We start from the raw sequence: 17,507 nt of genomic DNA, 5'->3' as shown, positions 1-17,507 counted from the left end.
GAGTTGTAATTCTAAGCGGTAATTTCTACGACGAGAGGAGCAAATCAAAAGAGTGTGTCGCAATTCTTGATACGTTCATGTGATTCCGAATTTGCTAAATTATTTCACATATTAGGTTGCATTACACCTGAACGAATAGAAATTTAAGATGAACAGGAACGTTGCCAAGTATTTCCTGAAATTTTAAACAGGTCTCACTGCAGTTACTGTTGCTGCTACAACACTTACTGAAATTTTAAACATATACCACCGCAGATACTGACACTGATGTTAGGTTTATATGGCTTTATACAACAATCTGCATAATACTGACAGACGTGTGAGACAAAATGCGAAGCTTAGTTCTAGTAGAGCAGTTGCTGGTCATTTACTATAACGACTTTTAAACTGATGCGTAGGAGGATAATTTTATTTCTTATTCGTATAACACGTCAGTTTCAGTGTTTCAATTGGAATAACGGAGTCTTTTAAAATGATCAGGGCAAACCTATTTCTTTTTAGTGCTTGGAGAGACAATGGAGGTAAAGCTTGCAACTTATTTGTCATCAGCCTTTGAATCTTTCTTCATAACAGTATTTATATTTACGCATTATAATACTCACTATTATATAACTAATAAACTAGTATCAATACATTATTGTAAGTCTATAGACGTGCTGTTTGCCTACAGGAAAACGGGGAAATTGACACGCACAGAAGGAACCTCAAAGTCGCGCCAGCATTTGAGGAAGTGCTAGACTCCATCGGGTCCAGAGGAATATTTCAGACGAGGCTCAACATTGTTTTCAACTGCGTCGGCCCATGTCTCAATATGTTGAGTATAAATGTTTTCTTTCTAGCAATGCAGACGCCTGACCACTGGTGCCATGTTCCTGGCAGGGAACGAGCCAATCTGTCGCTGATACAGTGGAAGAATTTTACAATTCCTAGGTGAGATTCACTTCAAAATGTCCGTCATAGCATTACAAACACCTTATATATCATACTCTGTACTGCAACAGTAAAGGAATCTTAACGTGCCATTCTTTCTGAGAGTCCCAATCATTTCTCTCCTTCCTAAAAAATACAGCTCTCATTTCTATCTCTTTCTTGTTTCTGATAACTCCATCTATTTTCCCAAGTCGCCACTTACACAGATCAGACTGCACATACTCATATTTTACGTATCCCAATTACCCTGGCTAAAGAGTGGAAACTGGTTGGCATTCTGATAATGATCACTCTCTCCACGTCAACTGGCATATCAAAACTCCTGTAATAAGCTTTGAAACTTTTCGAGATTATCTTTACGTCCTCCAGCAAGAATTGTTTGAAGCAGCCACATTAACGGGATTTCGTAACAAAAAATGCGAATCAGTTCAGTAGTACTATAGGAATTGCACCTCAAAATAATACACCCATAAAAGTGAGCAGGATTTGTAAAGCCAGATTGGCTAAAATATTCCATAATTAGTCTACTGTGCTTTTCATCATCTTATTCTCCTTTACACCAGCATGCTTGAATGAATATATGTCCAAATTCTTCAGGTGTTTCACACGTATGAGGTGATGCACACTTCTGCAATACATTTCACCATCCAAATAACAGCATACAAATTCAATCTTATAACTACAAGACCTCTTTGGTAGAAGATCAGATTGCTGCAATCAAGTATGAGGATGAATGCCGTTTGTTGAATTTTTAAATACTTGAACCTTTTTGAGGGATTGGACAGTTACCAAAACGTGATAATTCCTAAATAATGTTAAGACCACCACCATTAACCTAAAATGTGCATTTAACTTCTTCCTTAATGCCTAACCATCCTTCTCAATACTTACCATAATCTCTTCGAAATGCCCAGTAGTAATGTAGCATGAATTGAAACTGGTGCATGGATTTAAGTAACCTCCTCCTGACCAGTTAACACCTCTAGCATTTCTGAGAATGTTTTATTCGTCTCATATTTTTCCCTTAAATGTCGAAAATTATTTTGTAAATTGATTACCTCATAAAAAAAAAACTTAAACTGACTTTTCCCTCTCTCACCAGTAGTAAATTTCTCTTCAACAGTAGGCAGTCTGTAATGAGACTCCCCAATTAACTCTCCACGTAACTGTGTACACATTTCAGTCAGATTCCCCCTTAACGACTTTGCTAGTAGACTTTAGGCTCTGTGTCTGCACTTGTCTTGCACTAACATTGGGTTACTGCTCCTACGAAAATCTTTCGCCCGGTTTCTCCAACTTTCATGTACATGCTTTTTGTTAGACTCGCTTTTCTTCTGTAAATCCTTAATAGACTAATTATAACCATTTATTAATTTTACAAATTACGCTTCTTGATTTGCTATGGAGGACTTTAAGAATGAAAGAGCATGAGTTTCTCTTGGGATATTCTTTAGTTGCATGTCACAGTCCTGCTGTCTCCCCTGAGAATAAGTTAAATTTGTACTAATAGAAATCGATGTTCCAGACTAAGACATAGAGGTGATCATGTTACACGTGTAGTGGTCTAATAACGGAATAATGATGTCACCTAGTTTCATTGTATATGCTTCAATGTAACCATTGCAAACGATGTTTCTCGAAAACCTGCTACCGTATCAGTAATGCTTCACATGACCATCCTGCAGGATTGTGCTTGTTTCTTCCACATTTAGTTACTTATTTACGAGGGTAGAAATAAAAGTAATGCCTCCGCCTTCGTTAAATGCGTATGAGTGGGAATATTTCAATAAATCAAACGCAGAAATAACCCTTAGAATGTGGTCTTTAATTAACAATATTCACTTTTCCACATAATCACCAGCTAATTGACTACATTTCTGCCAACGATGAACAAGTTTTATGAAGCCGTCACGGAAGAATTCGACACTCTGTTTCCGCAACCACAGTCTCACAGTTCTCTCAGCGTCTTCATCAGAGGCTTAGTCATGTTATCGCAGATTGTCTTTGATTATCGGGAAGAGATGGATGTCAGACATTGCTAGATCTGGACTGTGTGGAGGATGCCGTACAGTGTAAGATTCCGTCTGAGAAATTCTGCTGTGGTGGCACGTGAAGTGTGTGGTTTGGCATTGTCATGCATTAGTGTGACCCACACGTTCTTGTGAAATGCCTATTGTGCTTCCAGTTTCTCTATGAGTGATACGACGATCGTCCTCAATCAATCTGTCAACATTTTGCTTGTGAAACTTGGTGGCTGCTGTCACAGGACGTCCAACATTTTATTTGTCACGCAGGTCAAATGTTGTCGCCTCAAGATCTTTAAACTTACTCGCCCAACAACGCACAGTACTCACATCAACACAATCGGCATAAACTACTTTCATTCTCAGATGAATCTCCTTTGCGGTGGCACCTTCTGCTGTCAAGAATTCAATGACTGCACGTCGCTTAAATTGCATCGACCGACCGTCTGCGCTGGGTACCATACTGCAACAACACAACCGTTCAATGCTAAGGCTTCATGACCACTGGAGTTGTAGAGAAGTGGTCACGTAACATGTCAGTGCCTGCCACATACCAACACTGCCAACTGTTGAATAGTTACGAAGGTGGAGGCATTATTTTTCAGTGAACCCTCGTATTTCATACTTTCATTTCATCAACTTCTTCTTGCGTATGAAAGTTTGCTGAATACTTGTTGTGAGATGTGGGATTGAGAGCGACGGTGCACTGATATTCCCGACTGGCTTCAGCGGGCTAATCTGAAATTTGAGTTACCCACACCAATGTCTCACAATAACTACTACTACTATTTATTAATAATATTACTATAATTTTGAAAAAGGGTATTTATGCCAACAAATGTACAATTGCATGATTTTTTCTAATGGTTTCATTGTTACAACCCTCTTCTTTCGAAAAATACTGTTCATCAGTGGAACAAAATGAAAAATATACATGACTGTTCCATTACTCTAATTGTCATACTGCACAGAAGTTTTATATCGAATGTGTTTAGACAGACCCTTACGATATTTATGTAAATTCTACTGCGGAATGGGTGATATTTGACAAAAATGCATTTTTGACCCATTGATACACACTGTTTCTCTTGTATGAAGATACTTGCAATAACTGTAGGTAGAGGATAAATGTACAATTGTGCAGCAGATGGCACAATTTTTTTAAATTAACATCCATAGACAGTCTCCTACGAAATATTTAATGTCATAATTATGTTACTTCTACTAAATACTACTTCCTGCAGGAATGTAACATCGTAATTATGACCCTTTAAGAACTTTCTCTAAGATTTATCATTTGGATGAGGTGGTAATAACCGAGATATGATCGCAAAAACTCTATCCATTTTTATATGTGAATTGATTTGTTAGCCAGGGACTAAAATTCCAGTTCCAAAGGAAGCAATGTCTTGCTCCGCAGCCACTTGTAGCATCTCATTAAATTTTTTTGGCATACAAAACAAAAAGAAGCTATGATTTCATCATACAGTCCATTTTATGTTTTCCGATGTTCGGTACAGATGTTTTCATTTCGTTCCTCAGCTATCAACTTCTTTTATTGTCTGTTTTGAATGCGGTAGTGTTGCTGTTTTGTAATTTGCTGTGAAAGGGTTGAAGACTGTCGTAGAGGTTTTCTTATTGCCTCTATCTTCGAAAGATTTTTACAGTATGGTGATTACATATGTCGTCATGGCATTTGTTTCTTGCATTTTCAAAAGAGCATGTTCTAATATTTCTGAAATTTTCTTCGCTCTCATGATCGCTTGCTTCTACTTTCGTACGCGCATTCTCATGCGCCCCTTCACGTGCGTCTTCACTGATACCAAGCTCATCGATTAGTTGACTGTAAGAATTAGCGCACTCCGTTCCACTCCCTGGCTCCTCGGTGATAATTTCTTTCACATCTTCATTCACATTTCTCCCCCGACCAGGCTCTGATGTATTTAATGTGGGGTCAGTCAACTTACACAACAGCTGCATATGTCGTTGCTCCTGGTTAACTACGTTAAATAGGTAATTGTACAAGATTATATTCGCCATTTTTCCTCAGATAATCATCAGGATTGCATACGGAGTATGTAGGGTGTTGGTTTACACGCACAAAATACGCCATATTAGCGCATACAGTCACATTAAGAAGGAACGTACATTTGTAATTCTACTTCAGCTATTCATCTGCCACTGAACTTCTTCTCTGACACCGTAAACCTTCTCATTTAATCTATGCAATTGCCTGGTCTTTGCAAGCGGCACTTCGAGCAATAAATTACTGACAGAATGACTACAATAAATTACAGACTTTGGCTCGTCGCAAGGCAACACATGTGTATGTTAGTAATACTGTGCTAACAGAACCATCAGTATGATTACATTTTGAATAATCATTCGTGTTCCGTATTATTGCTTCAAACGCTTAGTTCTCTGTACATTTAGCATAGACACAGTTCGCAACACATTTCATTTTAGGAACTGTCTCTTCATTATTAAGCAGCTTTACATCATATAACACCAATTTCATAACAGGGAGGCGAGTAGGCTCTCCTTTCAAAACAAAATTTTTAAGTTTTTCTCCTCGATGAAAACATGTTACTTACAGTTCAGGTGACATTTCACATCAACCCAAATATCATTCCGCAGTAAACAAATTTACAGAAAATGAATAAACATGAGGTCCGTACATATGGCACTATATTGATATGTTGTATACTGGGTGGTCCATTGACAGTGAGCGGGCCAAACATGTCACGAAACAAGCATCAAACGGAAAAAACTACAAAGAACGAAACTCATCTAGCTTGAAGGGGGGGAAAATGGCCCTATGGTTGGCCAGCTAGATGGTGCTGCCATAGGTCACACGGATATCAGCAGCGTTTTTTTTTTTTTAATAGGAACCCCCATTTTATTAAATATTCATTTAGTACGTAAAGATATATGAATGTTTTAGTTGGACCACTTTTTTCGCTTTGTGATAGATGGCACTGTAATAGTCACAAACGTATAACTACGTTGTATCACGTAATATTCCGCCAGTGCGGACGGTATTGGGTTCGTCATACATTACTCGTGTTAAAATGGATCGTTTATCAATTGCGGAAAAGGTCGATATCGTGTTGATGTATGGCTGTTGTGATCAAAATGCCCAACGGGCGTGTGCTTTGTATGCTGCTCGGTATCCAGGACGACATCATCCAAGGTCCAGACCGTTCGCCGGGCAGCTACGTTATTTAAGGAAACAGGAAGTGTTCAGCCATATGTCAAACGTCAATCACGACCTGCAACAAATAATGATGCCGAAGCAGGTGTTCTTGCTGCTGTCGCGGTTAATCCGCACATCAGTAGCAGACAAATTGCGCAAAAATCGGGCTTCTCAAAAACGTCGCTGTCGAGAATGCTAAATGAATATCGATTGCACCCGTACGATGTTTCTATGCACCAGGAATTGCATGGCGACGACTTCGAACGTCGTGTACAGTTCTACCACTGGGCACAAGAGATAATACGGGACGATGACAGATTATTTGCACACGTTCTTTTTAGCGACGAAGGGTCGTTTACCAACAGCGCTAACGTAAACCGGCATAATAAGCACTATTGGACAACGGAAAAACCGCGATGGCCTCGTCAAGTGGAACATCACCGACCTTGGCGGGTTAATGTATGGTGCGGCGTTATGGGAGGAAGGATAATTGGCCCCCATTTTATCGATGGCAATCTAAATGGTGCAATGTATGCTGTATTTTGATGTTCTACCGATGTTACTACAAGATGTTTCACTGCATGACGGAATGGCGATGTACTTCCAACATGATGGTTGTCCGGCACATAGCTCGCATGCGGTTGAAGCAGTATTGAATACCGTATTTCATGACGGGTGGATTGGTCGTCGAAGCCGTTCACCGGATCTGACGTCCCCGGATTTCATTCTGTGGGGAAAGGATAAATGCTATCGTGATCCACCGACAACGCCTGACAACATGAGTCAGCGCTTTGTCAGTGTATGTGTGAACAATGCTGAAGGCGAACTACTCGCTGTTGAGAAGAATGTCGTTACACGTATTTCCAAATGCACTGAGGTGGACGGACATCATTTTGAGCATTTATTGCATTAATGTAGTATTTACAGGGAATCACGCTGTAACAGCATGCGATCTCAGAAATGATAAGTTCCCAAAGAAACATGTATCACATTGGAACAACCGAAATAAAATGTTCAAACGTACCTACGTTCTGTATTTTAATTTAAAAAAACCTACTTGTCACCAACTCTTCGTCTAAAATTGTGGGCTATATGTTTGTGACTATTACAGCGCTATCTGTCACAAAGCAAAAAGTGTGGTTCATCTAAAACATTCATATTTCTTCACGTACCACACGAATATGTAACAGAAACGGGGGTTTCAATTTTAAAAAACGCAGTTGACATCCCTTTGACCTATGGCAGTGCCATCTAGCGGGCCAACCATAGCGCCATCTGGTTTCCCACTTCAAGGTAGACAAGCTTCGTCCTTTGTAGCTTTTTCGTTTGACGCTTAATTCGTGAGATATTTGGCCCGGTCATGATCAGTGGACCACCCTGCATATCATTCCTGACAGGTGGATACTCAGATAAATCTACAAAAAGCCGTATCGCTCACAAAATCAAAAAAGGGTTCAAATTTCATTACGGCTGATCCTCAATCACGTCAGTCACCTCTGACAGTGTACACTAACGGAAAAATTGCAGAGTACCATCGTGGTTCATTTCCCACGTTTAACTGTCGGTCCCCTACAGCTAGCTGGATTAAGTCATCTCCACAGTCCGAGGAAGCCAACGGCATACGAACTCCATTAGAACGATGTCTAGTAAATCACTATGCAATCCAAACTGATGTACGAGCTAATGATAGTTTCACGTATTTTATGGTTGGTTTTTTGTAACAGTTTGTACGAATTCAAAGATTCATATTTACGTTGATTCGTTAGCCCATCGTTCGTTCTAGGAAATTGCTTGATTTATAGGTCATTTTAGCTGTTTTCGCTTTGATTGCAGTGTTGTTATTTTACAGCCTTCTACGCAACTTGATTAAAAATATCTGACCTCACACAGGGCAGGCAATTCGTTCAGCAAGTGCCTGATGTACAACCATAGCCATGACGCCAACTGGAACAGTTCAGAACCCGTCAAGTGTCAGCACGGCTGGGATTACGACGACACGTGGTTCTCTCTGACTGTCCCCTCCCAGATGAACTGGGTCTGCGACAACCAGCAGTCCGCCAATGACGTCTTGTTCTACGCACAAGACATCGGAGTGGCACTGAGCCTAATATTCGGATACGTAGGCGATATGTAAGCAATCTGTCTGTGAGATTGTGGCAGTCTTATTCATTTTACATTTATAATGTAATATTCGAGCAATGGACAAATATTTTAACCTATCACTTGGTGGGTATTAAGTTATTAAAGATTTTCGTTGTTTTATGTATGCCTCAGAAGTTAATGACGAGAGAATTTGATATTAACGTAAGTTATATTTGTATGTAAAATAAAAATTAGATGATAGTAAAATAGAGATTACTGTTACGTATTTCTCAGTCTCAGATCAAACAGACACTTCAGTAACCGGATGCAGTCATTTTACGTATTTTTATTACTAGTTCCGTAGGACCTAACGGAGGAGCATATCTGCATTTACAAGGAACGCGTCTGCACCTGTGATTGACATAAATAAAATGTAATGGAGATGAACCCAATCCAGATGACAAGTTGCGTGTGAGTTGGATGTTAATTAATGTTTGGGAAATATCTGAGGAATTGACAGAGGACGTAAAAAGAAGTATATATGGTCAATTATTAGCGTTATATTATTTAGAGACACTTTTTCTAATTTTTTCCTGTTTGATTCGTTTCTGGCTTTTCAGTTTTCTGTGTTGTTCGGCAAATGTCTATTAGGAAATCTTTCTGCATACAGCTGCCTGGCGTCAGACTCATTGAATTCGACAGATCAGGTGCCTGCCCGTCATGTGCGTATCAGAATAAATTTTAGTTAGAATTATACAGTACACACTAGTCCGATAAGAATGTGGCCGAGCAGGCGTCACGCCAATGACTGGAAGTCAGGCTCAACACGTCGCTCTCAGCTGAGGTAGCTAACACAGGCTTATTCAGTTGTGTGTCTCTCGTAAATAGTCCGTTCGAGGAGTAATAATATTCAGTACGCCCTAAAAACTATCCAGTAATAACTACAGATTAAGTTTCCACTACTGATTGTGTTCTCAATACAAAACGGATTTGCGTAATTACTAGTACCATGGCAGCTAAGGGGACAACATGAAAATTTCAAAACAAACAACTTTTGAAAATTATTAATACCTGTAAAAGGAAGCTAAAAATTGGAAAAATATAAAGGATACAAACGAGGCAAACATGTCTCTCTCATTAAGAAAAAAATTTAGTTTTTATTTGTATTTTTCTGCTCCAATGTAAACTTTCTACCCATTCCCACATAATGGTCAACACACAGTATACAATCATAATCAATTAAGTGTTACAGGAATTAGATTAATTTATCTAGAAACTCTCTAATAGAGTAGAGGAAGTGATCCTGAGGAAATTCGTCACTTTAGCATTGAACGAGCTGGAATTACTGCAAAGACTTTTCAATTCCTGTGGTAGGTTACTGAAGAGGGATGCTGCAGAATACTGCTCGTCTGGCTGTACAAGAATCAATTAAATGCGACCCGAATGTAGACTGGTTTCCTTCCTAGCGTTAACTGAGTGGAAGCACTAAATCTTGGGAAGAAGGTTACGTCGTCAACAGAAAACCACACGAAATAAAATACATTTCGAGGGGCCAGTATCGGAATTCCTAGACTACTGAATAGAGGCCGACAAGAGGATGACGAACTCAAACCAAATTTTGCTCTAACTGCACGGTTTTGAGCTAAAAATTCATTTTGTCAATAGGATCATTAACCAGGTATTATAATGCAATAGGACATAAGCGAATGATATTCAGCAAAGGAGACTAAATTTCGTGTTGCACGATCACTTACTGCAGAAAATGCTCTAACGGTAAATACACAATGATTCACTCCTTGAACAAGATCCTGAACATGGTATTCCATAAAAGTTTACTATGTATCTCAACACCTAAAAAATAGAACTGTCCAGAATTACTAACCACACGCCAGTTCTGTATAATGAAAACGTCAGTTTTAGTTGATCTGTGTGTCATAAACTGTGGAAACTAATTACTGCTGTGACTGAGCAAGAATTTCTTTCTACAAGTCATCAACGTATCACTTGACCTTCATTATTTGATTCATTGCCCATGTTGTTCTCAATAGCATTCACAGCCGAGATTGTGTCACCAGAAAACAGAATTATTATAGAAGCAACTGTCTCATTAGAACTGATGACGTTTATATACAGAAGCTAGTGTCAACAGCAAACAGTACTAATTTAGAGACTAATATCATATTACAAGACATAACATTTACATGAAAAAGAAACCGCAGCTGTCTCAGCATCGATACCTGGCGCTCCGTCCATTGAACAGTTCTCCAATCAGATGCCACCTCGTAGCTGTTCTCACGGATCTGGAGAACGACTTTTTTCTGTTTGTTCTTCGTGTATGAGAAGGACCAGTTGTGGGCTACTCATCTCATTCCATAATGCTCTGTGGTAGTATTTTGTAATCCACACTATGAAAATGAAGATACCTACTGTACGCAACTTTTTGTCGAATTCGTTCAACGTGTAACTGATGAAAGGGTATATAGCGTTTCCAGTTGCTAAGCCTCTTCTCAATCCAGATTGTCCGTTTGATAGCAAGTGAACGGTATTGATAAATTACGGTTGTTTATCCAGCCTTTTCACAATCGTTTTCAAATACTAGTGGCATAAAAATAGGTATACATTTATCAATATTATCCCTTTCTCCTTTTTCATAAATGGCGTTTGCTATTGGGTGCTTCAGGAAACTGACCATTCCTAAAGAAAAAAAGAAAACAACTGTAGCTAACATATGCAGCACAGTGCTTTACTGTTCTGCTAAATATCACATCATACGCATGTGAGTTCTTGGTCTTCAGCACCGTAATTATTGACCCAGTCTCCCTGTTGCTAGTACCACAGAGTTGAATTTCATACTGTGGTCTTGGAGAGCCACTCTCTATAATAGTTACACAGGGTGACTCACTAACTATTGGCACCAAGAATAGCTCCGAAAGTGTGGTAGTAGCTAAAAAGTTTGTGGGACGAAAGTTGCATGGGACAACGGGAGCCACATAATATAACATTGGTCTTTTGTTGTTAGGTGGGGTCACTTCAGAGATATGAAGATCAAATTTGTTTACGTTTCTTTTTTTTTAAATTGGATGCTGTAGTTTGGTACTTATTTTCTGATAGCGGCTATCGAGACAAATCCAATGATGTGTAACAGTAAGGTCATTCAAAATCAACGAAGGTCACAAAGGTGGCATGAACATACTGAACATGTTCGAAGTGATGAACATTGGTATCAATGCAGTGCTGCAATCTTCTTATCATGGATTGAGTAGTTTTCCTTATCACAAGGCACTTACCGAAGCACATACTCTGAAAATTGTAGTTGGAACGTATTTATAAACATCTTTTACGAATTCCCACAAGAAAAAATCCTGAGATGTCAAGAATTTGGGTATTTTCTCTGCGACTCATTTCTAGCCATCAGCGAAAAATGTGTCGTTACCCATCGTGCTGATACCATATTCTGTTCCTTATTCCTAAAGGTATATCTTCCAATAACAGACCTAATGTTCCTTGCAGGAATGTGGTGTTCTTCCTACGATTAAGATATCCTTCGATGAAATCGGGGCCTATAATTCTGTCCACCTGAAACCCACACCATACATTCACCGACCATGATTTTTGGTGTGCAACTTGTCGCAGCCAACATGGATTTTCAGTTGCCCAATAATGGATGTTATGCAAATTAACATTTCCATGGTTAGTGAATGCAGCATCGTCAGTAAATAAAATCAAATTAATAAATGGGTAATCCCTCTGATTCTGAAGTTGAGCCCATCGGCAGAATTCAGTGCGATGCATTTAATCCGTACCAGCTAAATTTTGGTGCAGACTGATATGGTAAGGATATTTATGGTAAAGCACAACATGAACAACACTACTCTGGCTCAGGACAGATTCCTTTGCTATTTGACGTGAACTAACGCAAGGATCTCGTACCACAGTGGCAAGAGTACCAATTTCCGCTCCTCGTTAGTAACTTTCCTTGGCCGGATTTGTTTCCGATGCGTTAAAGATACAGTTGTTGTCAATTTATCATAAACATATTTAAATGTACGACGTGTTGGGTGAGAACGTTCAGGATATCTTTCAGCGTATAAGTCTCTAGCACTCACTGAATTTCGTTGGCATCCTACGAAAATGAGAAGCATTTCGACTTGTTTTTCGAAGGAATACATCATTCACATTCGCCTGATACGACGATACTCGTCTTACCGTTCCTATTAGTGTTGTATTGCGAGACCGTCGAATGGTGTTTACATGTCAGTGGCACATAGATAAATACGCCGTATTCGGCGAATATTTACTATTTGCACGATATACGAGAGAGACTTGTCAGAGCTTGTGCTTCCATAAGTGATGGAGTGATATGGAATACCATAGATGCCATGATACGAAGATGGCAGCAATGGATTGATACCAGTGGCCATCACTTCGAAAACCTTCTGTAAATGTACGTTCATGCCACCTTTTTAACCTTCGTTGACTTCAAAGACCTTACTGTTAGACATCATTGGATTAGTCTCGATAGCCGCTATCAGAAAATGAGTACCTAATTATAGCATCCCATTAAAAAAAACAAAGTTGACCTTCATATCTCTGAAGCGACCCCACGTAGCAACAAGAAACAATGTCACATTATGTCCCAAGCAACATTCGCTCCACAAAACGTTTTAAGCTACTACCATACTTTCGGAGTTTTTTAGGTGGCAATACGTAATGACTCACCCTTTATGATTCCCTGAAGAAAATCCATTTCTGATTAATTCATCTGCTACATTCAGAGAGTCATCGTTAAATACTGTACATACGTCGGAGTTATCGGTAATAAAACTATCTCTACTCCTTATTGGCTATGTATGATTTGATGATTTGAACATGTATCATAGCATTTCGTCAACTGGTAGCTCAGTCAAAGTTTTTACCTCATCTGATGCTGAAATACATTTAAAATATCCGAATGTTTCGTACTAACAAGTGGTAATTGCTCGGGAAACTATTTTTGTGATACGTGACTGACAAAGGCCATAAAATAATTTCCTTGCGAGACGCTTACTGTATTCCAATTAGGCAGTATGCATTTGCTGTATAAAAATAAGAGTACACAAAAGTAGAATACTGCAGCGACTCGGAAACCAGTTTGTAAACTCATACTTATGTTTCATATTTTTACTGTGTATTCATATCTTGCCCTTTACTATTGAGTTGTTGTCATTCACTTTGCCCTGTCTGGAAAATCGAGCTGTTTACGTGGAAATTTCTAATCCTGATAGAGAGATCTTCATCTGAAACAACCTTGTAACCCGTATTTCATGCAGATGTCCAGAACCAGATGTTGAGTGGCTACTGTTGTTAGACAGCAGTTTTAGTAAAATGATACCATGTCAATGAGATTTTACTTACAGATATAAACGAAGTAAGAACGTTTTTGACAGTTAAAGGGAAATAAAACTCCAATTAAGCATAAACAGAGCGAGAAGAGCTCAGTGAATATGAAGTTGTAATTTTCCAAACGATCGGACTAAAATATACCAGGGTTTTTATCTCATGTACAGTTGATAAACGTATCAAAATACACATTTTAGTCATATAGCATCCACGCTGCCTCTGAAGCAGAAGATGAGAGACCAAAGTCCTAAATATTAAATTATGGAAAGTGTATGAAGCCGAAAGATCCTTATGTCAGTCTTACACACGAACGTCGAAATGGCAGATAATGTGAGTTGTGGAGAAATATAAAATCAATTAAAATCCCTAATAAGTAGAAACCCATCTTAAACTAAGGTATCAGTAGAAAATAATAGTTCATTTGACGTTCCTCTTTTCTGTGCCATTACTAGTTATATTTAGGTTTTTGAAACAATGTTCTGTTCAAAAAGCAATGTAGTTCTCTGGGTTGTTTACTCAAAGATGTTTCGATACCCGTCATGTTCAGAGAGTCTGACTTTATTTCTTTAGAAAAGTTGTAAAAGATCCATTGTTGGTAAGGTGTTTTAAGCCTAGGAACATGTTTCACCTTTTTGACTGCTCACCTGAAACTACGTCGTTGTGAAAACGAAACTGCAATGATTGACTTCATTTTGTCCTTTTATATAGCTTATCAGCACATCATCTGCCAAGCAGTAGGATTAATTTGGTTAAATAGTTATTTCTTTTGAATACTTTTCGAGAGGAACCGTGTTACACATTCTGTATTCATTTTGTCTTCCACATTGTACAACAATGAGAAGTTGCCTTTCTTCGGTGTGATTGTTCTTATTACCTTTCACTTCCTACCAAGAAGGGTATAGTCCTGCAAGGCATTGTGGGCTTAGATGATAAATAACAGTGCAAGGCGAGGTTAAACATCAAATACTTGCACGCAGACGGTTTTCCATAGTATGAAAAATCGGACTCAAATACAGCAAGTAAAATCAGCTTCGTTTACAACACATTGATTTTAGAACTAAGAAGCAAGGCAAATTTTAATTACGTTTCATAACGGAGCACTGATGATGTTTTAATTCAGTAAAACGAAACCACATAAATTTTGAGTAAACACACGTCCGGTCACATTTTTTCCGTGTTTTACTGTATTAAACGAAGCATTTCGGGCTCTGTGCGTCCATCTTGAGTTGTACATCCTCTATTACATAATTTTCGTTTGCCATTGAGCACGGTGAGTTTAGGTGTTTCGTGAATCGAGTGCGGAAATATATCAGAAACAGTGGAGGAATCAATGGAAAACTAATCGCACAAACAAGGAAGAACATGTTTAACCTTTTGAGGACAGTGTACATTGGTATATTCATATTGTCGTAGCATATCACGTCAGTCAAGGCGCACATTTGTTTACGACTATTTAAAAAAAGCACTTAACTGATTTAGTTTAACATGATGTGATCAAAGATGAAGGTTATCACAGAGTTTAAATTTAGGCTTTGTGATTTTGTGGAAGTATATTTCCTATTGTTGTAAGTGATGTATGATCTCTCCATAAGCTTCATTGTATAATATTACCAAATTGCTTCCTATCTTGCTGAACATATGTTTACTTTCTGGCATATGAGGTGAAATACATGATTTTTCACAGTGGTTAAGTCTGAAGGTATTTGTGTGTTGTCGGGAACGAGTTTTGAAATTTTTGCATATTTTCCCTACATAAGTCAGTCAGAACTGTTGGAAATGCACCTTCACAAAACGAAAGATCTGAATCTGTGATAAATGAACAAACAGATTTCATTACCCATAGCTATTTTAGTTATTTTAAAGACCGGTTTAAATTTATGCCTTGCATCTCTCAACTACTTACATATTAAGATCTCTGACTCTATGTGATATACGTCATTTCTGCCCACTTCAGGACAAATTAAATATGTGAAGTGTTTTTGAAGAGCTGTAAAAAATTGTGCACCATATGTGACAACAGTGTGAATACGCTATGTATGCTGTCCGCAAAAGGTTAAAGACGTTTTCCTTGTTTTTTCCGGTAAAATTTTCATTGCACTTTTCCTGCTTCTCATACATTTCCGCACTCGATTCACGAAATGCGTAAGCTAACATCTATCAGTCTTGTAACAGGAGAACGCATTTCCACTCACTCAAGAGCAAATTTAAATTATGTACTCGTATCGGACGATTTGCATCAGACGAACCCACTGGGTACGAAATGCGTCGTGTAATTTCATTAAACACAGAAAAATTGTGACTGAACGCGCTTTTATAGAAACTTCCTGTGTACTGATTACCGTCTCATTCAGAGCTGCAAACTACAGATAAAATTAAAACGAAACAAATCAATGCTGCAACACAAATTTTTTTTAAGTTGCAAAGACAGTTTTAAAACACCTTCAGTAATTAAATTTTATATAAAAATCGTATGATCAGGAGGAGTTTGGTTAACAAGCCACAAGCGGTGTAAAAATGTGAAACAAACCAAGTAAAATATTTACTTTACTACATTAAGGAAACTGACGGTTTTTAACACTGATAAACTTGATTCAGGCCTTTCCTTGAATTCGACAGATAGCATAGCAAACCTTTAAATATTCCACAACGTCTATAATCAGTATTCTTGCAATTGGTCACAACAAAGATACCAATATTACTCGCAATGTATGGATACAAAAATCTTACAAATTCCCTCCACTGCGCAAGCGAGCAACAGCTACATCTAACAAAAAGCAATTTACCAAAAATCCTCACATAATGCCAAGTCTCCTCCGTTGCTGCTACCACGCCTCCAGCAGGTTGCTACATATGTTGCAAGGCTTGTCTCCAAGGCAGGCTGCGACCGACTACTATCAGCAACTGTTCACTCGCGTAATATCTCAGAGATTATTAGATATCGATTCTTAGATATCGAAAGTGAGAGAAATAGCGTCAGATGTTTTACAAAGCTGGAGAAATACATAATCATAAGCATGCGATTATGTAAGTTATGTACATAATGAGAAACTGATAAGGTGTACAATGTAGTCAAGAAAAATAGTATACAAGTATCATCTTGTGCGTGTAAGCACTGATATCCACATGAAAATGATAGTACTTCATTTGACAGGGTTATTTATAGTTCTCCAAGAGTGTAGAAAATGTCTTTTAGTCATGTAGATAGAGATATTACATAAAATTAGAAATCGTGCAAAGAGAGGCAAAATAAATATACAGGTATCATTGTGTAGGTAAGCAGTCGTATTTACATAAGATTGGTGATAGTTCATTTGACGAGGTATCAAAATGTTATTTACACTACTTCAAGAGAGTAAGTATGCCTGGAAACAAAAAAACAGGTAAAGAAATACGTTTTAGGTACTGTGAACTCAGGAACAACTCTCACTGTGACCACTGACAACCACACCGAAATCTCAGTGTACTCATTTGAAGACAAACAAGTTTGAAATGTAAACAGACTCAGGGACTAGTTACATACATTATGACCACTGACAAACACACCAATATGTGTGTCTCTCTTTTTCACATTCAGATAAAGAGACTTTACACAATCCATACTGACTGTATAAGCTACAAGTAAACATTGCTCAGTGTCTCAGAGTTCATGATAAGATCACAAAAGCTTTGAAGTTGTATTCCTTTTAGAAAACAGGTTCTCGTAATTGACACAGAAGATCAACTGTCTCATACATGATGCAATAACAAAAGTGAATTATAGTGCATAAATTAACAATAGTAAGTTATATACTCTTGAATATAACATCGATATCATGAGGACAAAGACAAAAGCTCAATGCTCAGATAATTACTCAACATATGTATGGCCACAGATGATTATATAAGTGTGGCAAGTT

General features: G+C 38.2%; 1 protein-coding gene across 1 annotated transcript in view; it reads left to right on the top strand.

The window, feature by feature from the left end:
- The first annotated feature begins 515 nt into the window (after positions 1-515).
- Positions 516-17,507, top strand: part of LOC124605969 (solute carrier family 22 member 7-like) — a 150,510-nt gene continuing 133,518 nt past the window's right edge. Inside the window, exons 1-3 of the mRNA XM_047137933.1 lie at positions 516-521; positions 671-930; positions 8,041-8,280. Of these exons, the coding sequence (XP_046993889.1) occupies positions 516-521; positions 671-930; positions 8,041-8,280 (506 nt within the window). The remainder of the gene's footprint in view (positions 522-670; positions 931-8,040; positions 8,281-17,507) is intronic.

This window comes from Schistocerca americana, chromosome 3 (genome assembly GCF_021461395.2).
Source record: "Schistocerca americana isolate TAMUIC-IGC-003095 chromosome 3, iqSchAmer2.1, whole genome shotgun sequence".
Lineage (NCBI taxonomy): Eukaryota > Metazoa > Arthropoda > Insecta > Orthoptera > Acrididae > Schistocerca > Schistocerca americana.
The sequence above is the reverse complement of the archived record's forward strand: the minus strand, read 5'-3'. Positions and strand labels throughout refer to the sequence as shown.